Here is a 24,482-nt window from a genome sequence, read left to right as displayed (position 1 = left end):
AGTGGTGCGGCAGAAACATGAAGTGTCCTGAATCGTCATGCCACGCAGCGCCATGTATTCCAGAACACCAAACACAGGTCTCCACCAGGGCAAACACAACGACGCCCCAAGTCGGCAGCCTCTCGCAGCGTGCACCCCGACAGGAACCCACACCCAGAACTCTGCCGCGCAGAGGGACGCTTCTGGTGTGTGACCTGCAGGCAAGTTTGTTATTTTATTTCCAATGGAGAGACGCGCACATGAGGCAACGCGCTTGCACTTTTCCAGCTCCACCTAAGATTACAGGGAGCTTCTGCGTTTGCAAGAAATGCAAACGGCTGAAGTTTAAGGTCGACGCAATGAAAAGTACACGTTTGCAGACCAACCAAAAGGTACAAACAATAATTCCGATTAGAGCTATAATGTGGAGAATATTGATCTTGTGTTGAGCCGAATGAGCCTTAAATTTAAAAAACAAGCAAGGGTGTTCCTTTAGTAATATCGCTTTGACTCACACACTGAAAATAGCGGATGTGAAACGACAAACTGAGGATAGTGACGTGCCAGTCAATCAATATTGGTTGGCGGGGGGACTGCACTCCTACGTCAAGTTGCGGTCGCTCTGAAAACCGATCCAATTGGTTCACCGTTTTTATGTTGTTAAATTGAAAAAAAGGACTGTGTGTTTTTAACACCCCAATATGACAGTCTATACACTATAGTTACACACATGGCTGTCTAAACAGCTTGAAAAGTTGATTTTTCACCATAGGTGCCCTTTAACATGGGTTACCTGGTCATTTTTAGAGGTGTGCATTGATGTGACATTTCCTGATGCTGTGAAAAGTCTTTCAGAGCATGTGCTAATGAAGGCAGGCAGGCACACAAATACATTTGCACGAAATCACTCATTACAAACCATTGCAATATCCTTACCAAGATATGTTGGCCTGAATCAGATTGTCAAATTGGCTGAACAGAGAACTCTGGATGGTTATATAGCAATGAATCAGAGTGTCAGTGACAGCATTTACATGGACATCAGTAATCTAATTATTTATTTTAATCTAATTATGAGAATAATAAGACTAAAAGGTTTACATGAGTTTCTTTTTGAGTGTTAGTTTCAAGATTGTGTTTTACGTTATAGCACATAATATGATTATAATCATTGCATCACCACACTATCCGCATTTCCTCCAGAGTTTCATGTAATTTCGGGTTTTTCATTTTTAATTTGTCGACTTTAACTGCAGTTTGGCACTTTCACTTTCATTCATAAACATTTCATGCATGCCCCCCGTGATAAATGAGATATTAGATGCAACTATGAACTGCTGGAAGAGTGTTGTTTTAATGGAAGTTTAAACCGCATGCTGAATGGAAGAAAAAAAAAACTCTGCATTTCATGATGCAGGTGTCTGTGGTTTCCACTGACTCGGTAGGTGAAAAGACTGTCAATCAGCCATGCATGTGAGTGTGTGGACTAACCTGTCGCAAAAAGTGGCGAAAAGTCAAACATGTCGGTAATAGTTCCATTAAGGTGTTTACATACCTGTGCTGCACTTCAATAATGCAACTACAGTCAACATACTCCACATGTTTTAATTCGATTCCTCTTTAGTTCGATTATAACCTTAATCATAGTAAAATTAATCAAAAATTGCTGTTAGACATGGTAGACTGTCAATCAGAGTATTGTCTTAATCACATTAAATTATTGGTGTCCATGTAAACATAGTCAGTATGATGTAAAGTGATGTAGCAAGTAAAGAAAATAAGACAAGATGAAACACTAAGAGGCCGGCGTAATTTTGCTACATTTCTTAAAATATTTGCAAACAAGATGAACTTGATTAATAGACAAATTTCAGGAGCAATGCCCTTCATGGTGAATGGGACTAAACACTGCTGTTTGTGCTTTGCATGCATCAGAAGGTTTTTGTTTCTGCCGGTTTTGCAGTTCTGAACAAGAAAACAGATACTGAAGAACACACACTCTTGAATCAGTCAGCTTTCATCCGTTTGCTGTGTTTACGTGCACTTTTTGGTTCCAACCATGAACAACACAAGGCAATAACACAGTTGGGTTTCGTCAGTGCTAGTTGTTTGGCATCACCTTTGTGTGTACTGCCCCTAAGATAAAGACAAATACCCCTTTTCCACGAGCAAATACTGGATTCTAGTGTGAAGCCATGGCTATTGTCATTTTGGAGCTGATTCGTCTAGCGAGCTTTCTAAGAACTGCTTTACTTTTCGACCATCTAGTAAGGATCGTAGATCCAGGTCTGATGTCACAGTTTCATCATTCCCAGCTAAACAAAAGCTAGAATAAATGATTTATTGCTTTGAATATTACTAACTTTGCAAACCTACATCCGCATCCAAGCAGACGCAAATCCAATGTGTTCATGCCGCATACCATAGTTTGTATAGACAGAGATTACAGACAACTGCATTCAGTGCGCAATAAACTGTATAGATGATGTTCGAGCGGCATGCTGTAAGTTGAATACACAGAGATTAGAAGTGATCATCTGTTCGGCAATATGTTCCGCTGCTTTATCGAATAGGATGCTTAAAACGATTTCTGGTCATCTTTTTGGTTTTAGTAACTCCACACCCTGCCCCTGAGACCAATGGTTCTTACTTGAACCATGCTTAACTTGAACAATGCTGCTTAAAAACCCCTTTTCCTTGTTCAGAGGTTGTGCTTTAAGTGTTGTAAGATAAAGAACAGATTTGAAAATAAACTTGGCCTTAAACCCATTACTTAAACCATCTTGGTAGAAATGGGGTATCAGTCAGTTCACATATATTTAACACACAGAAATTCAAGAGTCTAATAGTCTAATTATGAATAGTCAATAGCTGTTATAGGAGGAAGAGAGAGATGCTCTGTAATGAAAGTAGTGTTTTCCTCCATCCATGTTTTTGGCATAGAAAATAAGCAATTGCTTCAGAATTTCCCAAGTAATAAAACTTGGTCATATATCACTGCATCTGAACGATTTTCACATGAACTCACTTATGATGTGTGCATGGACATTCAATCTTTAAATTTCATAACAATACATTTTAAAAAGAAAAAGTGTTTTGTGCACATTGTGTTTATATGCTCAACAGATACGACTGTAATTGGCTTCAACAAGCATCACTCGATAGTCAGTGTAAAACCCAAACACAAAAAACAATGGAGCTACATCTATCAGCTCATAGAAGGTCCTCTGACAGACACAACTTTCAAATGCTCCTGTCAACTGTATGTGTTATCTCTGAGATGAATATTAATTGATGATCATTGGAGGCAGACACAGTCATATCTTTTGAGCATGTGAAGGCAAAAGCCAATCAGCTGTGCTCAAAAGTCCACTCATTAGCACTCAAAATACAAGCCGGAAATGATGGTATAATCAAAAAATGTTATATATATTTCACTATAAATTGATACAGAAGTCAGTATTTTTTAAATCCCTATCATATCCTATTACATTAAGGAATAATTCACTCAAAAAAATAAAACTGTCATCATTTACTCACCCTTTAATGGTTTCAAACCTGTATGAGTTTCTTTCTTCTGTTAAAAGCTAAATGAGATATTTTAAACAATACAGAAAGCCTGCAGCCATTGACTTTCATAATATTTGTTTTTTCCTACAATAGAGGTCAATGGTTTCAGGTTTTTACCTTTCTTCAAAATATCTTATTCAAAATATCTTTTTTGTGCGGAACAGAAAAAAAAGTTAATTATAATTCTTTGCGTGAACGATCCCCTTAATTGTACAAATGCACAAAAAATTGTCCGTACAAGAACAGAGTATATGACATCATTAACATTCCATGTAATTAATGAATCTTAGAATTTTAGAAAAAGTTCAGACAAAACATTATAAAGGGTGAAGTCTGTCCATGCACAGACTGAACTTTATTCAAATAAAATCTTGCATCACTTGTGCCTTTATATTATAAGCCTTTTTATTAAATCTGTGTAATGCTCTGAAAGAAAACAGTCCAAGGATTTTATATTCAAATTAGTCAAATTTAACTTTTTATGTAACTATTGCTAAAGAAAAGCATGACCTGTCTTGAAGAAATAATTACATGACTAAACTACCAGAACTAGTCTAAGCAGTTTAAACTACCACCCACTGGTCTAACAGGATAAAACTAAAAATTACACTGCCTCAATGTCCTTTGCCTGGCCTTCAACCATGTTTACTGTGATATGTCCCTCATCCTGGCTACCACAGAATTAAACTTGTAAGACAAGTTACAGTTACCAGTTCATATTATCAATAATACTAATAATCTGTCAAGTGGAAACTGCAATGTATAAAAGAGGAAGGAGATGTGGACTTCAGAAAAACAGACAGCATGAAAGCTTGGTATAAAGATGAGGAAACTCACCACCCTGGCAGCACGTTCCTGTGATTCACATTTCCTGCAGAACCAAGGGCCTGTGGGGACCTGGACAATTCCATAGCAGGCTGAAACAACAGAAATGAAGGACAGATGAGTTGATGAGACTGTCCTCTGACTACTGTAAATATGACTACTTCACTGCGTCTCATCCTGTCAGGTTTCGTGATCTATCTGTGAGAGTGAGACTGTTAAATAAAGTTTTCAAAATGTGTGAATTATATTTCTAGCACAACAACATCAATCTTGCTAAATGAGAGTAATTTTGTACATTTGTGGGCAACTCTTGAGGTGACTTTGTACAGAAACCCCATGCCTGTGCATATATAAAATTATAAGCAGTGACAGAAAGAAACAACTTATCACATTATTTTGTTCTGCAAGATTCTCGTGCTAAATTTTATTTTGTCTATTTCTCAAAATGTGTACCTTTAACTTCAAGTAAGTGGCGCCATTTCCTGTCAAACGGGAAATGAAGTAACACACCACAATGTTTGACAAAGTACTTTAACACGTCACATTGATGTTTGACAGGAAATGCTGTAACATGTCAAACTGACGACTGGCAGGAACTGCTGCAGCTAATATGCATCTAAAGAAAATGTAGAAAAAATCTAAGCTAACCAAATACAATTGATCAAACATTGAAAAATGGCTGATCAATCATTTTCAAGTACAGGAAGTTATGGTGTATATTATGTTATTTAAGCAAATAAAAACAAAGCAAAAACTAATTATGCTAAATTTGCAAATGATGCAAAACTTTCATTGACCATTCAACTTTGGTTGGACAAAAAGTAATTTCACAACATCAACAAATGACTTCAACTATATTGAAATTGCTTTACAGTTACTGTTTGTAAATGCAAAAGCATGTGCAATTCAGTTGATCAGAAAACAATGACATACAATAAACTAGGCCATGTTGTGCTCTATTAATGTCACAACAGTTTAACTAATATAAAAACAATAAAAAAAAAACTTTACTTGTTTTCCAAACACTCAAATTAACACCTGTGATACTGACTTGACAAGCACCAAGCCTAGAAACTAAAACAACTAAAACTGCTAATTATAGTATAATCCAAACTCAATAAAATGGTAAAGTAGGAAATAGTTCTTTAAATAAAACACCCTAAGGTTTTAATAACTACTTTCATAATGCCAGATAAGATTTATCTTGTAAGTTACTTCAGTAACATCACGAATTTCTCATTTGTTGGCTTTTTTCCTAAAAAGGATTATTTTCTTTAAACAAGACATTTGTCTAAACTGTGTCATCTTAAATTAATCAACCACGCGTGATTTAGGTAAATTTTCCTTAATAATAATTCCAGAAAAGTAGCCTTTTATTTGCAATCATATTAGCAGCCAACAACTATCAAAGTATATCATTGCTCACAGTAACTTAAAATAAATCGTCTAATGTTATTATGAAATCGTACTTGCAAGGGATTTCAGGCCTAATATTCAAAGTACCACGTTAAACAATACAAGGAGCATGACGCAAGTTGTCATTGAACGATTGTGCGAATATAAAACAAACTTTACCTCAATCCACACATGAGGAAAACATTTAAGATCCTGTGACGAGTCCGAGAACTGGCTGACAGCTTTGCTGACTAGCCATAAATGCATGTTATCAGACTAATGTTAGCTGTAATGACCTACAAAGACTGTCTGAGTGTGACTCATCTCTGTTTCTATAGCTGTGACTGACACGTTGTTGGTACTGAGACAGTGGAGATAATGAAGAGTCAAGAGCGACATGCTGTTAGAAACGAATAGCGCTCATGCTAACACAACACTAGCACACCAACGGGCCTTCGTCAAACCTTTGCTTCACGACAACCATCAGACCGTGAAAACATAACAAACCGACTGTTCACGTGTTTAAAATTTCCCAACTGTCATACCAATAACAGAAATAACCGCCAACGGTTAAACTTAGGTCACGCTGCCTGTTCGCTTGAGCTAAGCTAGGTGAGCAATGCTAAGCTACGTTAGCTCTCTCACCACAACACACGGGAACTTTTCAAAACATCGGCCTCAAATAACCCCGTCCCTCAAGAAAGATGATGACACTTATATTTACCTTGGTGGACGGCAACGTTACAGCCGTGGCCGTCGCAGTAGACTAGGGGATTTTCGGCCCAGCCTCTCTCATCCGAGCAGACGCAGCAGCCTCCGATCATCTCCTTCATATTACTTGGCGAATCGTCGTCTTCTTCTGCCAGATACAGCTCGCTGGAGACCATCTACCATCAGCAGCGCACAAAGACCAACAAAAAGGCAGTCGGGCGTTTGTCTCACGAATCCCTATCTCCCATGAAAGCAGTATTTTAAGTCCCATTTCCATTAAATTCCATATTTCAGTTACGCTGTTGTTGAACGCATAAACCCCGTACTGAAGGCTCCCGGGATGTAGAGGCGCGTGTGCGCGCATGCGCGGAAAAGCCAAACCGGGGAGGCAGTGGACTGAAAAGGGCCTCGCGGGGCTCGATACACGCGGTGCCATTGAATTTTACCTGGAGCAGAGGAGCGAGATACAGTCAGTGTTCTCGCGCTAAGTACCATCATGTGGGAGTTGTGTTTTGCACTGTAAAGACGCTACTTTACAGTGAAGTCTTTAGTTCAGGTAAATGACACCTAAATGTTACGTTTTTGTAAATACAATTCTGTATTTATTCATTAAGGTGCGAAATAACTTTTCTAAAATAATAACCAGCTAATCCTCCGAAGTTAACAACCATGTAATCTTTAAAAACATACATTTTATGCTACAGGTTTTATTAAAGATGAAACACACTTTGCATACAGTGGACGTAGGCCCCCAATTTTAAGATTGTATTTCATATGTATTTCATTGAAAGTATAACATATCCCGGGAAATTTGTAAGAACTATGGCCACAGCTATTTTGAAGTTAGGCTAACTTACTTTAGTTGCCTACTATGAATATTTCAACGTTCGTAAACGACCGGGCCTAGCTTCCGGTCACTTACTTTAGTAGTGAGTAGTTTTACAGCTGATTATCATTAACCTATAAAATAACAGTTTAGGTAACGTTAGGTTTCAGTTTTATCGAACGTCAAGGGTGCATGGTCATCTGTATTAATTAACTTAAAAACAATGAAGCCTGTCGGGGCTATTTTTGTGCCTTTTACATCGCGACTATTTATGACTGATTTTACTTAATTTCAGTGTTGAAGTTTAGTGTTTTTTGAATCGTGACCGTCAATAAATACACTAAAAATTATTTATTAGGGTTAACGTTAAGGCTATTCTGCTATACTGTATGCTTTACATGTTGACAAGACTGAATGAATTAGTTTACTCATGATCAGAATTCATTGATATGCTTGTTGTGCAAATTAGGCTGCTAATATCACTGCAACCCTTCCAATGAATTGATTTAATTATTTATGTTTACAGATGGAGAAAAAGGATGAGTGTGTAGCAGTGCAAAACACATTATTATTTTTTATATGAAATGTTTCTCTGTAAAATGTATTTGTTGTAGGCTACACATTTGATTTTGTTTTCTTTCAGTCCTTTTTTTGTTGAGCGAGTGATCAGCAAGACTCACTGTCGGTGCAATTCCTTGTGGTGACTTCATCACCCCTAATCCTGTCAGCAGATGTTGACATCGATATGTCACAACAAGTTCGCATTATGGTTGTTACGTTGCCTCACACAAATATGCAATCAATATGCTTATTAGACAGTTTATAAAATTAGCTTTAGGACAAACGACGAGATTTAATAGCTGATATCATGCATTCAGCTGTTAGACCTATATGTATTTTTCACTAGAGGTTAAGCTTTGTTTTTTATAGCATGCACTATAAAGCTTATCAAATGTGACCTAATTATTATTAGGCTTATTATTTACACTCAGCTATTACACCTATAGTTATGTGTTTTACATTAGATGGTAATTTTTTTATAGCCTGCACTAAGATTATTATCAAGCGTAGTTGTTATTATTAGGCCTATTAGTATTATTATTTATTAAACGTTTAGGCCAAGTAGACAAAGGTATCTAGACCAAATTCATGTCCATCGGGTTTGTTTATATGGAGATGCTTGTAATGTACAAATATGGCATAGGCCTACCTAATATCGTATCCTGTAATAAATTGGTTTACGATTAATACAGAAATAACGCAGTGTCTTTAGCTGTTTATGGCTGAATGTTTATGGTTACAGGAATTAGCTTTAGCCTATAACTTTCCGTGAATCTAATGAAAATACTTATCATTCTTCATAATCATACCTTATATTCAGGCACAGGTGATGTTGGCTTATTTTTACATAAAGGGGCACACAGGTTTTACGATTAAATAATCTTTCGTTGCGGCGTTAAAGTCTGTTACATATGTCAAACAGACAGGGTGAAATAGACGACGTGTTTTTGTTTAGTTTTTTTTTCTTTCAAGGGCAGGGATGCTCCAGATCCCGATTCCTAATAGGACAAGTTTGCCTGTGGCACGACTTCTCCATTGCGCAAAGACTTGTGGGTAACTAACTCAGGGGCAGGCACATACACATGCAGATATGACACGGCAAGGTGAAAGGTTATTTCAGCCCACCCCCAACCAGCTCGTTCTGTAAATCAAGATTGCATGTACCAACTCATACATTCAACAAGAAGAATGTGTTTGAGATGCGAATGAACTATTTATAGCCCATAATTGAAACGACAATAACACTTAAATGTTTTAATGTTTGATTTTAAAAGCGTGTATTTATTTTAGTTAAACGGAGTTGTTTAGAGCGAGTTCAAGCGTCTCATGATTTTTATGGACGCGATAGAAACATTGGGCTTACAGGCTTGGAGCTGTCCTGAGTATAGCCTACACGTGTGTGTGAAAGAGATAGGCTGTGTTAATCGCTATTTAAACTGTTATTTGATGATGTTGACGTTGTTTCATACGTGAACTACATCACCTTGAAAGAAGCTTATAGACAATAATAATTTATCGGAGTAGTTGCGCAATAAGTTTTGATTGTATTAAAACTTTAACAGGATATATCTACTTCCTCTGTGATTTTATGTTGGTTATGCAAATTTTTAGTGAATGAAAATAAACTATTGTACTAAAATGTAATGTTCAAACTGGCATAATGCCATTAAATAAATATTACACTCTCGTCAGAAATCGCTAAAACACTAAAGCTACCCCGTCTAAATTTACAACACAACTTTAAACCAAAAGAAATGTGTTCTTTGTTCTCCTATTGTTAGCTAAAGCACGACGAACAAACGTCCTCTTACCTCACACTCTCTAAAGTAAGAATCTTCTTCATCAAACTTAGAGCTCACGATCCTTTGCGAAAAGTAAGCGCACATTTGATTGCTTTAACTTGATGAAAAATAATTGCAATGCGCTTTTATTAGTCACCGGACGTCTTTCCCATGCTGTTTGAGGCTCCGCGCACGTTGTTGTGAGGTAGCCCATGCGGACCCCCACTTGGTGAGTCCGTCACGTTTTCGGACCAGGGCCCATCCTGGTTTCGCTGCATAAATGAGTCAAATTTAAAACTGTCCCAGAGAGATGTTAGAACCAATCAAATAGTAAATGTAATAAATTCGTGATTACAAAAAAAATACGCTTGTGAACTCAACACAGTTTATCATATCAATTTATTAAAATGTGGAAAAAGTCAGAAACCAGTTGCTTGTTTAAATATATAGGCTAAAGTTGTATATAAATATTTAACGCTTATTTATCACCACATTAATTTACTGACTTCTGTCCTATTGTTTTGTTTTTTGTTTTTTTTTTTGCTCAAAATTAAATTGAGTGGGTTTGTTGTCAGATTAACTGAATGTTGTAGGATGTAGCCATGTTTAAATGATTTACTTGCATGCCATGCAAAATATGGTATAGCCTAAATTAAACACATACAAACAGGCTATAAGCCTATATAAATGTTTTCAACGCTATTCCAGTCAATTGGATTTATTGGATGTAATAAATGCAAAAGCTGTGCGCGTTCATTCACGGATCACTGGATAATCTTAATTAACGTGATTTTTTTTTTTACAAAAAGTGATTAAGTTTGAAATAAGTAGACTTAAAACAAGACAGCAAAAATTTCTTCAAACCTCTCAACTCTTCACCTACGACGATGAATGCACACTGGGTCGAAGATCAATCATTATCACTCATGTCACAATTGAGGGCTGTTCAAGCTGTGAGGTTTCAGAATCAAAGGACCGGGACCTGCGTGTTGTCTTTCAAATGATGTGTGCCCCTTGGAAAAAAGTTCAGTGGAGGTTGTTGATAAAAATTGACTGTTAACAGTGCTACTGTAGAACATTCAAATGACATTTATATACTTGCGAGAGAAAAACAAAAATGTTACATGGCTTATTATTGCAAATCCAACGTTTTTTAGAGAATGCCTAGGATTCGTGTCAAAACGTCTGTAAAACTTCAACAAAGTTTGAGTCTAAATTGTGAACAAGTGATATAATAAATATAGAGCTTAAATGAAACGATCTTATAAATCTATAAATTTAGCAGGCTTACGCTTATTTTGTAGATATGTAACGTATATTTGCTGGCAATATTTGTCAATAAAAATCTGTGTTGTTTAAGTAGGCTATTTGCTGGTATATAAACAATTTGTTTGTCCGTTTGTTAGACCAAGCAGTTGTACCAGGAGCTGTTACGAATTGCCGTGAGATTGTGTTGGCACTACTCAACGCTGGAAGGATTAACAGGAGTGTAACTGCTCGTGCTCTGAATCAACAGGAGACTCTTTTGGAAAGGTATAGCCTGGAGGATACACACTCCCTTGAAAATCTTTATAAACTCGAGTTCATTTACGTTGCCACCTTCTGCCCGTCGAGTGTGGTGAGGAAGTGTACATTATTACAAATACCAATGTTGAATTTTGCACTAAATGGTGCAATGGTGGTGGTTAACACTATCCATTTTCACTGTGCATAGCACTCTGCACGCAATAATCAGGTAAAAGTGGACGCAATAACGCGGCAACAAGCTAGCACTTACAACAATGACTCATCAATTGCTGATGGCCAAGAGGGTTTAGTATTCTGACTCTTCTGCTTTTTCAAAATATTCAATGTGTTAAGGGTGGTAGCAACGACAATACATTTGCATTCAAATTTTGGAATGATTTAAGCTGAACAAATTGATGCGTAATCTCTTTACCTTCATTGCACAATAGAACAAACATAAAGGCTGAAAAATATCAATCGCGTTTTGAGTCTAGGAAAAACGCGTAAAAAAGCAAGGCCTTATACACCCGTCCTGTTTACCTGTCCTATAATATTCTTCCTCAGAAGCATGCATTCTGCCGTAAACTCAATGTAATTACTGATTGCTCTTCCAGGAGTATGTTTCCCAACATTGTAAGTTTCTTAAGTAAAAACGAGTGCGTTTGCATTTAAGAATAACGGAAGAATGTAGTTCCACATAATGCAATGCCTGACAAAAATGCATTCGGTTGTGGTTTACTTTTTTCTATTCATTCTCTTTCTTCGCCAGTAAAACGGCATATGTCTGTACACTGACACAAACGGGGGAGGGGGAAGTCTTTACTTGTGAAGACCCGTTATTTTCTCTTTCACGTTAGTAGGAAGTGGGATGTAGGCCTGCCTGATCTGTGAAAAAAAAAGCTCGACCACAAAAAAGTCTGATTTAATAATCTTTCTGACTGACAGATAATAATACAGTGTAGTTTTTGTTTTGTTTCTTAGTATTTTACCGTGTAGTTTGCTTTTTCACCTGCAGACTTACAAATCCTTCCGTTTTTGTATATTTCATTATTTGCTCATATCTTTCTTATAGCTTGATTCATGAGTTTTAATTTTAGAATTTAAATATGGATCAATTGTCAAGTCGGAAAAGTCATGATCTACACGCATTTAAGCTACGTTCGCACACACATTGTGGTGTATGCTATATCTCATTGATACATCATATCCCGTCAAAGAAATATAAAATAAACACTATAAACAAATGTCTTTTCATCTGAAAACAAACGACCTTGATGTTGGTAAATTGCGACCATTTTTGATTTGGTTTTTAACTTGCCAACCCATTCCTGGTTTTATTTAAATTTTTTAGGTAAAATGTTCGTTTAAACTAATTTACTGAAAAAGCATAGGCCTATATATGCTGAACATATAAAGTGGTGTGAAACGCTTTTAAAAGGAAACGTGATACCGAAAACAGAAGTCTGTTTAATTTGTCTAAATACAATTTAATTTGTCTACATAAAAAAATATTAACCTGCGCATATGATGAGTCAGACGAACTTATCTGTCAGCATCGATAATTTTTCACAACCATAACAACACAATATTTAAAAAAAAATACTTTAACAAAATGACGAGTATTAATTTATAAGCATGAACTTATCACGAGCAAATTATTTGCTCTAAGAGAGGTGGGATTACAACAATATGTTAATTTGCTTGGGGGTGGGGGTGGCCAGGGGTGGAATATCCATTTTTATTGCATCACCTGTCAGTAACGTCCAATCAGCTTCGACTTTGGGGGCATTAATTGATGAAGGTGTCTCCGGCCTTGCTCAGTTCCCACTGTCATTTTATTTGCGACTAAACCAGCAACGGGAATAGCAGCTGCATTTTGGGCTCTATTTCTCTCTCTTCCCCTCTCTCTCTCTCTCTCCTTGCTCTCTCTTTCTCCCTCGCTCACTCTGTCGCTCACTCCCTCTCCTTTTCCCTTCCATACTCTCGTCGCTTTTTATCCTTCTCACTGGCAGTGCTATTCACCTTCCTCTTTTCCTCATGGCCAAATGGGAAGGGAGCTGAGGGAGCGCAGGTATAGGAGCTCAGACAGGCAGCAGCCAGCCTGTCGGCAACATCACACACATTCCATCGATCATGCAGTGCTCAGGTCAATGGACTGATTGTTTTAATTCAAACAGGCCATTTTGCTTTTTATTTTTCTATTTAGACTAGAACTTTTTGTTCATCACGCAGTGTGGACATGTCACAGGCCATGCTGAACCGGTAAGCTGAATGCCTTGAAATAAAGAAGCATCAGTAAAGCTTTAAGGACAACCATCGCGCTAAATGTTGGAATTAATGCAATGAAGAAAATGGGGGACTTGGAATCCGGTTTTGAGGAAATGCAGGGTGTAAAGCTTGGCTATTTGATTATCAAAGGCAAACAAATGTTTGCTCTCTCTCAAGTCTTCACCGACCTCTTGAAAAATATCCCGCGGACTACTGTACACAAACGAATGGACCATTTAAACGTGAAGAAGCATCACTGTGACCTGGAGGAACTACGAAAGCTCAAAGCAATAAATTCTATAGCTTTCCACGCAGCTAAATGCACTCTTATTTCAAGAGAGGACGTTGAGGCACTGTATTTTTCATGTAAAACTGAGCGCGTATTGAAATCAAACAAAAGAAGGGATAAGACAAAAACTTCCTCAGAGAAAATGTGCGACGGGAAAAATTACACATCTGCCAAAAGTGACTTTTGGAGAGAGAAAGTTTGGCTAAGTTTGCATGGCGTTCCACAGACGTTCTCATTCAAAAATAAAGCTGTTCGACAAGATCCTGTTTCTCGCAGTCACTCAAATCTACCTCAAATTTATAGCAAATCCTTCGCCCGTGACTTTCAACCGGTGGCGAAGTCGGCATCTACACCTTTTAAAAACTATGAAACAGATCAAATACCTGACAACTATGTGGCTTTTAATCAGAAACACACGTTTATTCGGCACGTTGTAAATCGGCAGCCGCTGCTCTATCAGTCCGCCATTGCAGCGCCGGCAAAGCACCAAGGCAACGCAGACCTACTTTACAAAAGGAAGAGGAAGCGCGAGAGCAGCGCGAGGCAGCTCTGGTCGAGAAGCAGACGCAGTCATCCGGTTTTGGTCGTCCCGAAGTGTTGTAAGCCAAAAGTTTCTAACGGATCTTTGAGCCAGTTTCACCACCTCGAACATGGATTTTACGTCGATCCTCGGAACACTGTGCATTTTCAGGAAAGCTGTAGCAGCGACACGGAATCTAGCACCATCTCAGAACGGGTGAACAACGATTCGGATTTCGGGTCGAGTTTTTCTACCACCAGCAACTCCGGGACTTCAGACGAGGAGGAGGAGGATGAATCTCTGTCGGATTCTTCAGATGTCAGTAGCGACGAGGAGAGCTCCTCTCAGTCTGAATCGAGCTCTGTGTCAAGTCAAGTTTCAGTGCAGAGTATTCGTTTCAGGCGTGCAAGGTTCTCGAGTATCAACACAAAAGCACCTCTGCTGTTGCAGCCAACATTTCACTACAGGCCTAATGTGCAGACCATAGCTACTAACCAGGGTTTAACGACTACTCTGGATTGCGAAAGAACTGGCAAAACTCAGAAATCGGACTTCGGTGACGCACACGAGAATGGTGATGCCGCAAATAATGTGCAGAAGTTCTGCTCGGTGCGGACCTGCTTTCCAGATTTGCGAGAAAAGGAGGATTCCGAAGCACCCTTGCGCATTGAAGTTTCAAATGATCCAAAGACAACAGATTCTAACAAAATTAAGGAGATCAGGCTCACACCCAATACACTTGGGAACAAGGCGTTTCCCCAACAAAGAATACCGGCTTCTGCAAACAAATGCTCCCAAGGCTTGATCTCCCACTGTGTTCCGGACAAAGAAATAACGGTTTGTAAGTCTTCTGACAGCAATCTTTCATTAGTAGCAAATTTCAAGAGGGAAGTAAAAACTTCCCTCAAACTGCCTTCACCTATAAAACATATCAAAACTGAGGCCGAGGAGCTCATCAACAATGAGGGCAACAGGGCAGTAAAAACGCTACCATTTTTACTCAACAACGTGAAGATTAAAGTCGAGGACATCTTTGACGATTATGAATATGCAAAACAGCCCCCGGAGTATCAATGTAAGGATAATGACGCTGATGGCCAGTGCATCAGCGATCCTTTCAAGGAAACTGACCACTGGAAAGCCGCGGAGAGCTCTGGTCAAAAACACCCTGCCTGTAACGAGGAATCAAAAAGCACTTTAAACGCCCGTTGCTCTGAAGAAGAGGAATGCAAGAACGGTGTAAGAGTCCGGAAAAACTACAGGTCACTTCTTCTGGGTAAAAAAGCCGAAAGTGCGAGGACATCTGCGAAATCAGCTTCAAAAGTTGACCGGAGCTCCCGTTCTGCTGGAAAATTCGCTAGCAGTGAAATATCGAGTGGAGACTGTGCTGGCACGAGCAAACGCAAACGGGCAAGTGCCAGTGTAGCATCTCTGAAAAAGCCCTTCAGGTTCATGGCGAATTTTCCCTCTCCACCGGCCCTTCTTATTGGCAACGATGGAGATTTGAGTCCCGCTTACTCTTTGAACTCTTTAAGAAGTAACCAACTGCCTCCTCGTTCTCACCCAGTTTGGAGATGGCAGCTCGGTCACTCAGTTGTTCCTCCCCCTCCAAGCCACAAATTCAGGAAAGCCTCTGTTATCCCTTGAACTGTTGTTTTTTTTTTAGCTCGGGGAAATGTCTTAAAAATGTGACAAGCACTGATACCCGTTAGTTGTTTTGTTTTCATTGTTGTTTCAATGCATACGTGTCTGGCCTGCTGTTATGTATAGCACACACGTTGTCATCATATCTTGCAGGCTGGTTTTATGCATGGAGGTTCAGAACTCGGGAATATACAGAGGTATTAATAAGCTGATATAGGGGGAAAGAAATTATGACTGTTTTTGACCTGATTGAGACTCACAGAGCAAATGTTGGCTTATTTTACAGGCAGGGTTAGCCATCTCTCGTAAGGATGGCATTATGTGATTATCAGGTCTGTCAACTAAAATGCTGATTTTTGTTTTTGAAACATCTTTGTCGGTATATTTTGGGCCAATGTTTTGTACTTCCCCTTCATGCTTCATCCACATACTGTATTTCTGAATTACTGTAGCCCGATGATCTATACCCTTCTTATTTATTCATTTTAAGGGTGCTCCCCAATTGTTGGCGTCTGGCTGTGTCACTCACACGCGGCACACCATGACTCCCACGGTAGGCCCACCACAATGGCCCTCTAACTGACAATCAAGAGCTGTTTGATTTGCACGATGTAATAGAGGGAAAACACCAAGTCAAACTCCTTCTGTAGCACATTAGCTAAAGGTATAGAACGGTTAAAGCACAAATTTACCATGCATTGCACTTTGCTAATGCCTATTAATGTGGATTAGTGATGTGTTTTTATTTGTAGTCTTACGCAAAAGAGCCATCGCAAGTTACCCCAAAACATTTTTAAATAAGTACAAATTAACTTGGTGCTTTTTCATTTTTTCTTGTTTGATTTTGAGAGTTTTTTTAGTCGTTTTATTATAAATGTTGCGGTTTAATCGCGGAGACATGTACCGATAAATGCTTGCGTTGGTCTTCACACGTAACGAAATCAAAGAAAAACCTCGGTGCTTAGTGGAATGCACACATTCTGTTCAGGGTATGCTAAGTAAATGTTTATTTCTGTTTGACTCAAGTAGCCTTGTCTTTTTCGTATGTTGTTTTGATTGTGTTTTTCCTAACTAGGCCTATTTTCCAAGCGTATGAATTGCCTTGGTACTCGAAAGAGAGTAAACTTAAAAAAACATTCAAGTGCTAACTTTGTGTTCCACTAGAGTACCTTGCTCCGTAATGCCTTGTGATGAATGTACTGTAACGTACCACATTTGTTAACTTCAGCAAAAGCAGACTGCCTCAAAAGCAGGCCTTTAAACGCAAAGTATGTGATTGGATTAGCCAGTAAACTACATTAATATTTTATTTTATTTTATTGCTAAGTAGTGAACATGTTCAACTGCATTCTAATTTCACACACACACACACACACACACACACACACACACACACACACACACACACACACACACACACACACACACACACACACACACAAGTACAAAGCCTGTGAGTTATCAATGAATAGGCAAAGACTATGCAGATTTGGCTAAAGGGAGGCTACAGGTTCACGTCAATCTCTGGAAAACGCGTAAGAAACTTAAAGGGTATATAGGCCTAAAACGTATTAAGGCATGGGCCCTTTACGTGTAATGTGTTTTGAATAACGTGTACAATTCGGGATATACCTGGATATACACCATGTAGCCTATTAAGTGAAACTGATTTGCTTTGTGAATGTTCCAATGTGCGATATAGTGCGACACTCTGACAGGTGAATGATTAAAAATAGTGGTTCTATATTTTTGTAACGCGTCTATTTAATGCCCGCTCTCTTGAGCGTATTAAAGGAACTTTCTGTTCCATTCTGTGCCAAAGTGCACAGCGGATTGACTGAATTGCAATGCCGTCCCATCTTCCGAGGACTTAATTAAAAACAAGCCAAATTAAACAGAATGTAGCGGCCCTATTGAGTTTCATAATCTTTACAATGAACAGAAATGGGCGAATGGGCGGTGACTCAATGTTATCATGATGGGCTATATCTGGTCATGGAGGGCTTTGTTATCTCTCTGTTTTTACCACAATACTTGAGGTCAGATTTTGACATGATTTTTTTCTTCAACTTAAGTCACTGGTTGTTCATAAAAATGCATATTTATTTTTGTGATTTTTCCTGTTTTTGTATACCATTGTTGTGTAGGATAAATGCACTCGAAATGAAAACTTGAAAACGTGAGGTGGATTTTGAAGCACTTTCTTTCTTTTTATGGTGAAAATGTTCATTAAATACATCTGAGTGTGATATGAAATGATCATCGTTCATTTAATTGCTATTCATTGTTATTATAATTTTTATAATTATAATTTTCAGTGTTCAGGTTAATTCTTGTGGTGTTATGTGGTTCAGGCAAATGTAAGGTCAAACTTTAAGTTGTTTATTGTAAAGATAAATGTTGGTGGGAGAGGCTTTGAAAAAATGCATGCTCTCTGTGTGCTCAGACAAGAGCGCGCAAAGGTAAGCTATGATAACAGAGAAAAGCGAGTACGTCTATCAAAAAACAGTACATTTCAAATTAAGACGTCTACTATCTTGTAATACCATGTCATACATCGTAAAACAGTCTAATATGTATGTGAGAAGGAAAAAATGCAGAATAATGTTTCTGGTTTAGTTTTTAGATACAACTTTAAAAATATTACGATAGACTACAGATTAGATTATTTTATCCAAACCGAGCTAAACAGAGGAGCAGGGGGAAGAAAAGAAGGACAAAGCTTCATTTTTGGGAAAAAAAGTAAAAAAAAAAAAACACAAATACTATACTATAAAGGCGCGAACAGAATATGCATCGCAACAGAGTTCCTTATCAATGGTGAAAAATAAGATAGAAATTAAACCTGGTGATTTTTACACACGAAGTCATATGATAAACTAGTGGCTGTAGCCACTTATTAGTAGACCTTAAGAAAAAGGGAATATACTTTTGCACGTATTGTATTCTAAGATAACCAGAATATACTCCAGCATTAACAAGTCTGTTTTTTTTGTTGTTGTTGTTGTTTTTTTTGAGGATTTGTACTTTTCTGTAGCATACGGTTGTGTTTGGAATCATGTTTGTTTAATTTCAGGCCTTTAGGCCAAAAAGACAACACAAAACAAAATAATGATAACAACAATAATAAAATATACTAATAATAGTACTATATTAGTAATAATACTCATAATTGAAATACAATAATGTTGCAACAACAGTAAATAAATATTTTACAGCTAAAATATACGTTGATGCTTTCATACACAGCTGTTTCGTCTACAAGAAAATCAGCCCTCCCCAAAACAGTTTAAGGCAATAAATCTGTCACACAATAGAAATACACGGTAGCGGTAGGACTAAGTTCTTTAGTAATCTTGTGAAGTGTGTATATAGCCTAATGTGTAAGGACTTCAATGACAATACTGGTGTAAAATGTATTTTCATTAGTCAACAATATTGTCATAAATTATATGTAGCTTATGTACAAAAATGCCTGTCAGATTTACACATCACCACCTGCGCTGCTTTAACCAACGCAGACATATCACGAGCTTATGTTAGATACATACCGAGAAATTAGAAATGATAATGAACTAATATAGCAAGGCGAACACACTGCACAGCGAGACGGATCCTATACAGCTAACGTTGGCCTACTGGCTGGCTGGCTGATTCTGAGGCCTGATTTCATCGAAAGGACTCGAGGCGTCATTCACAGAAATCAACACGCCTCCAGTAGTCTATATAACAGGAAAATATATTTCTGTCTTTTAACAAGTTTCTGCCTAAACTGTCGTTGATCTGCACTCTGGGATAAAGAAAAGTAATTTGCGGATAAAGTATATATTTTAATTATTATTTTTTTATAAATGTAAGAATTTTTATTTTAATTGCGTTCACCTTGAAAAAGTATAGGCCTATTCATTTGGCAATAAACAGCAAATATTGGTTTATCGCAAACCGTAACTATTAAATCACTAATGCAATTACAAAAATATTCTTATTTAGACACGTGGTTTAACCAACAGGATAAGCGCCCTCGTGGAAGCTTCTTTTGTAATGGGATCAGGACGTGGGAGGAAAATGCTGTTATGTGCCCAGCAAAAAACAACAACAAAAAAACAACAACAACAACAACAACAACTCATCACCATGTTGTTAATCCCACAACAAAAACACTAGTTCGAGCTATCGGTGTTTAATGCCATACTCCACCGAGTTACTCAAAACCGTCTTTAAACAAGCTTGTATGTGTGTGTTAGTGTAAGGGAGTGAGAACAGCAGTTTTTTTTTTAAATAAAATTGTATGTTATGGATCAGTAGCATGTTTTCTAAATCCGTTACCAAAATAGATTATTTAAGGAGGAACATATTAAGAAAAGTGAAAACAAAATTAAATTTTTATAGACCTATTGCAGGATTATTATCAAGGCGATTCTAAACCAGCTATCAAAATAGTTTAGTTAAGGAGGAAACGTGATTGCGTTTAAAGCAATGACGTATTCACATATCTTTAATTCTGCTTGATTGCATAATGTTTCCAAAATTAGATTATGATATAGAAGAGCCATCATGGGTTCCTCTAAGAATTTCCCATTAAATCATTTTTAAAATAACTGTCTTTGCTACATTTTAATGATCTAATAAAAAGTATGCACATAAGAACAATTTGCGCAATTAAAAGGTTTTGTGGGTGTTAAAGGTTCTTGGTGGGACAATCGAGGTCAATAAAGAACATTTTAAGAGGTCCTCATCGGCCTCATGGCAAGAGATTCCTACGTTATCTGCATAAACTGAATGCATATTCTGAAAGGACCTGCCCCCACACAAACTCTGAAGAGGATACTGCTTTTCTGCTTAAGACAAAATATACATTGTATTTAAATTCTGTTCTGCCTGATCATCAGTCATTATTCTCTGAATACGAACGCTGTTGAAAACGCAGTCAGTTCTTTAACCACAGAGTGAATCTGAGCGTTTTCAGCAGTTTCAACGATTGTCAGTAGTCATCAAGTTTATTTACTCAAAACATCTTTAATTAATAATTTGCTTCTTTTAACAATATAATTAGAAAAAAGAAATGACCATTTGACCCGTGCGTTAATCCTCAATCCACGAGTTAATTTTTTTTTTTAAATCTTTTTTTCATTCAACGCTCCAGAAACTGTCAATTTGTAAATAGTTGATTTTTAACAACTTTTTTATTGTACTCGTAGACTTCTGATTTTCTATAAAAAAAATCAATGAAAAATAGGCCTAGACCTGAACTCTTAAAGGGTTTATATGATCTTGCCGGTAAAATTCTATCCGAAATAGTTATTTAAAAAGGAAGATGTAGGCCTAAAGTGCACTTGCACCACATAGAAATTAAAATTAGGATTGGGATAAAAGCATTGCACGTTTAATTGACCCGTTTTTAAACAATAAATACGCTGTCATATTAGAAGACGTTTAGGGTTGTAAGTGGATTTCGTATAAAATGTTTTAGACCAATTTTGCTATTGCGACTGGTAAGGTAAAAATAGCCTGAAGTCATAAGGTCAAATATTGTCTTTTGCGTTTTAATGGATGCATGTTTGAGGACGATGGTTGATAAATGAACTTAAACGAGAACGACAATTCACCCAAAACAAAATGGTGTTTGAAACCTGCTGCGTGTCCTGCTTTTAAAGCTCTTTAACTATTTTAAGGACAAGTATTACAGTATATTTCATGCGTCAAGGACTTAGTGATAGTTTTAGTGAAAGAATTAGTGACTAGTTTGTCTAAAGCGAAACAAAGCATTAATTCCAGTTCTACCATGACCACCTTTGATCGTCTTTTTTCCAGAAACACTTGTAAAAACAAGCACTGATCTAAAACAATCTCCCAAAACACTTGTTCATTGGGTGACGTGCGTCTTTCATAACACTGATGAAAAATTGTGCTGTGAGTCAGTAATATATTCCGCTTTTCAGCCAGACCTTCATAATTGACCATTCCAAACAGACCACACGTTAGAAGTTCACCGTTCAAACACATAAGCGGAGAGGTTTATTCACGGTAAATAAATACAACACTTGAGTAACCGCACAACGTAATCTTACACTTGATTTTATTGCAACGTGTATTTAAGTTGAGCATTTCTGTTAAAATGACCAGTTTGTTAGGGACATGTATAATTTAACCGATTCCAATAAAGTGCTCAAGCAAATGAATTTATTTTTTCCACATTTAAAACAGAACAGCCTTCCAAAAAAAATAAAATAAAATAAAATCACCTGTTCCTCCCTGGATGTCAGCAAACCAAATCGATTAACCATTTAACCCGTCGCACTTCGCCTGGCTCTTCAAAATCTTTAGATGCAGGTGGATTTGTTAATCAGAAAACAACAACGTTTTATTTGTCAAAAATTATCCGTATAAAAAAGAAAAGAAATCCCTAGCCTACAACTATTCTGAACTGCAGCCACATGGTCCAGTCGTTTCTCGCACAGCAGGCTACGACAGTATAGCCTTTATTCCGTTCGTTTCTTTTGGTCTGTATTGTTGGTCAATTTTTTTTTACATGTGAATTTCTGTTTAAAGCTTGGATGTTTGTTTATGCATACATTAATGCCGAACGCGAATTGCTGTTAGGCATTTTCACAGCGGTGCGAAATATCAGCCAGAAATAATTCAAATCCTTGATATACCGACTAATGTTGGCACAAATCACTGCTTTAATAAAGCCTAAAGATGTGTCTTTGAACGGTGCAAAAGTAAAAAAACAACGAAAAAAGACCAATATGCTTGTTTCATTTCGCTGAAGCGTGTGTAGCATGCCATTTGTTGTATTTAACGATAATATTAATATTATTTAAGCTAATGTCGGCTTTTAACTTCCCTTTACCTATACAAAATTTGACTAAAGACGTCTTATACTGTAAACATGTAATATAGAACAGTTGTGGGAAAAGCCGATGCCGAAGAGACGAAATGGTTGGTGTAGCCAATGTGAGGGTGGGAATAAGCACGTAAAACAGTATACTTATACCTAAAAAAACTTTTCAGCCACTGCGTCGTGGGGTATACATGAACTGCGTGAACATAAATTATAAAAAACGGCCGTGGTCTCGACGTGTTTGAGTAAGAACAGAAGCGCAAGTGACAGTTCGTCTCGTCGAGCGCATTGTCATTACACGTGCATTTGGCGCCCTCGCTCGGGCAGGAACGTGTGGATATCTTTTCTCTTAAAGGGGAGGACAAAAGGATTTAAGGTGGAACGAACAAATCACACCAAGCGATCTTGACCCTGGCAAACAATGGTATAAATTAAATACTTACCGCTTAATAGGGTTATATTTCTTTCCAAGGCAGATTAGATTTATTTTGATGTTGATAAAAAAAAATTGGGTTCATAAAATTGCGAAATAGCCTAGGCCTACAATTGATTTATTTGTTAACCATAAGGGATAAAAGTCAGTCCATTAGTCTATTTACGTGTATTGTTAGGCAAGGCCTAAAATTGGATACAAGTAAACGCTAGATGGTTTTACAGGAAAATTCCCTATAGCTGTATTTTTGTTTTATATAGCATAGAATAAATAACATAATTAGTATACTTCTAAAATGAAATTGTTGTGGAAATAACGGTGGTTTCTCTTTCGGCCTATGTTCGATTTTTAGTTTTTGAAAGATGCATAACTAAAAAAGTACGAAACAATTGCTATCTCATAGAAACTCAATGCTCTTCCATTATTCTATTAACGCATATGATTGGCCTATACGGCACGTGAAATGTGTATATTTAAAACGCATAGAGAATTACCTTTATTGTAGGAGCAATATAATAGGCTATATATTTCTACAGAACAGTAATAAATAAGCAGTCTAAATAGCCTTGCAGGCCAATGGCCTGTCAGTAGGCGTTGTTTTAAGATGATTTTTAAAGTCGCTCCATAGGAATAGGAAAACTGAACCACAGCTCATTCAGAGGGAAGGACATCAAACTAATATGTAAAAATATATATATATATATATATATATATATATATATATATATATATATATATATATATATATATATATATATATATATATATTTCCATTTGGACCTCAAAACTGTATTATAAAAGCTGCATGACACTGATTTAAAATGCATCTATTACTAAATATTCATCATATCTAGTAGGTGGTCAATAAAAATTCTGTAGACATATGAGCAACTTGGCTCGTCATTTACACAAGCTAGATGATGAGGCTTTACAGGCCTTAGTGAAACACGGTAAATCAACTGTTCCTACTGTGAATTAAACTAGTATGTTTAGCATTCAGAATAACTCCTACGTCTAAACGATTCAAAATATTTGACTTTTGACCCTATCGTAAATCCAAATAATATTCTACATGTTAGCCTATAATGTAGGCTATAATTAACAAATAAAATTGATTAAAAAAAATCTAATTTGCAGAAATGTATAAGAAATGCCAACCACTACAAGTTTTTTTTCAGGTGATGAATGTGACTTTAACTAGATAAACATTGAATTTAAAACAACTATTTTTTTACTCCACTAACATCTAGCCTAAGAAAAAAAATTAGGAGTTTCCAAAGACGGATTTGACTGTTTTAGGTTTAAACATTCTGGTGTGTAGGCTTCTTCA

The 24,482-nt window shown here is 37.1% G+C and overlaps 2 protein-coding genes across 55 annotated transcripts in view; one reads left to right on the top strand and one right to left on the bottom strand.

Moving 5' to 3' along the window:
• mllt10 (MLLT10 histone lysine methyltransferase DOT1L cofactor) overlaps positions 1–9,850 on the bottom strand; it is a 72,417-nt gene extending 62,567 nt beyond the window's left edge. For 27 of the 50 annotated variants that reach the window (XR_015524397.1, XR_015524398.1, XR_015524395.1 and 24 more), the window contains 2 exon segments: positions 6,494–6,824; positions 4,387–4,466 (listed from right to left, as the gene is read on the bottom strand). Coding sequence is in view for 29 of the 50 variants with exons in the window: in XM_087308538.1 (XP_087164664.1) it covers positions 4,387–4,466; positions 6,494–6,656 (243 nt within the window). In the remaining 21 variants the exon portion in view is untranslated. 50 annotated transcript variants of the gene reach the window in all.
• Positions 6,907–24,482, top strand: part of skida1 (SKI/DACH domain containing 1) — a 36,322-nt gene continuing 18,746 nt past the window's right edge. For 3 of the 5 annotated variants that reach the window (XR_015524877.1, XR_015524878.1, XR_015524879.1), the window contains exons 1-2: positions 6,907–7,036; positions 11,055–11,181. Coding sequence is in view for 2 of the 5 variants with exons in the window: in XM_087309424.1 (XP_087165550.1) it covers positions 13,497–15,878 (2,382 nt within the window). In the remaining 3 variants the exon portion in view is untranslated. Of the gene's footprint in view, positions 7,037–11,054; positions 11,182–13,360; positions 18,132–24,482 lie in introns of those variants that run through there. The other 2 variants (XM_087309424.1, XM_087309425.1) reach the window with 2 other exon arrangements.

This window comes from Danio rerio, chromosome 24 (assembly GCF_052040795.2).
Source record: "Danio rerio strain M-AB ecotype USA chromosome 24, GRCz13ab, whole genome shotgun sequence".
Lineage (NCBI taxonomy): Eukaryota > Metazoa > Chordata > Actinopteri > Cypriniformes > Danionidae > Danio > Danio rerio.
This window is presented reverse-complemented; position numbering and strand designations above follow the sequence as displayed.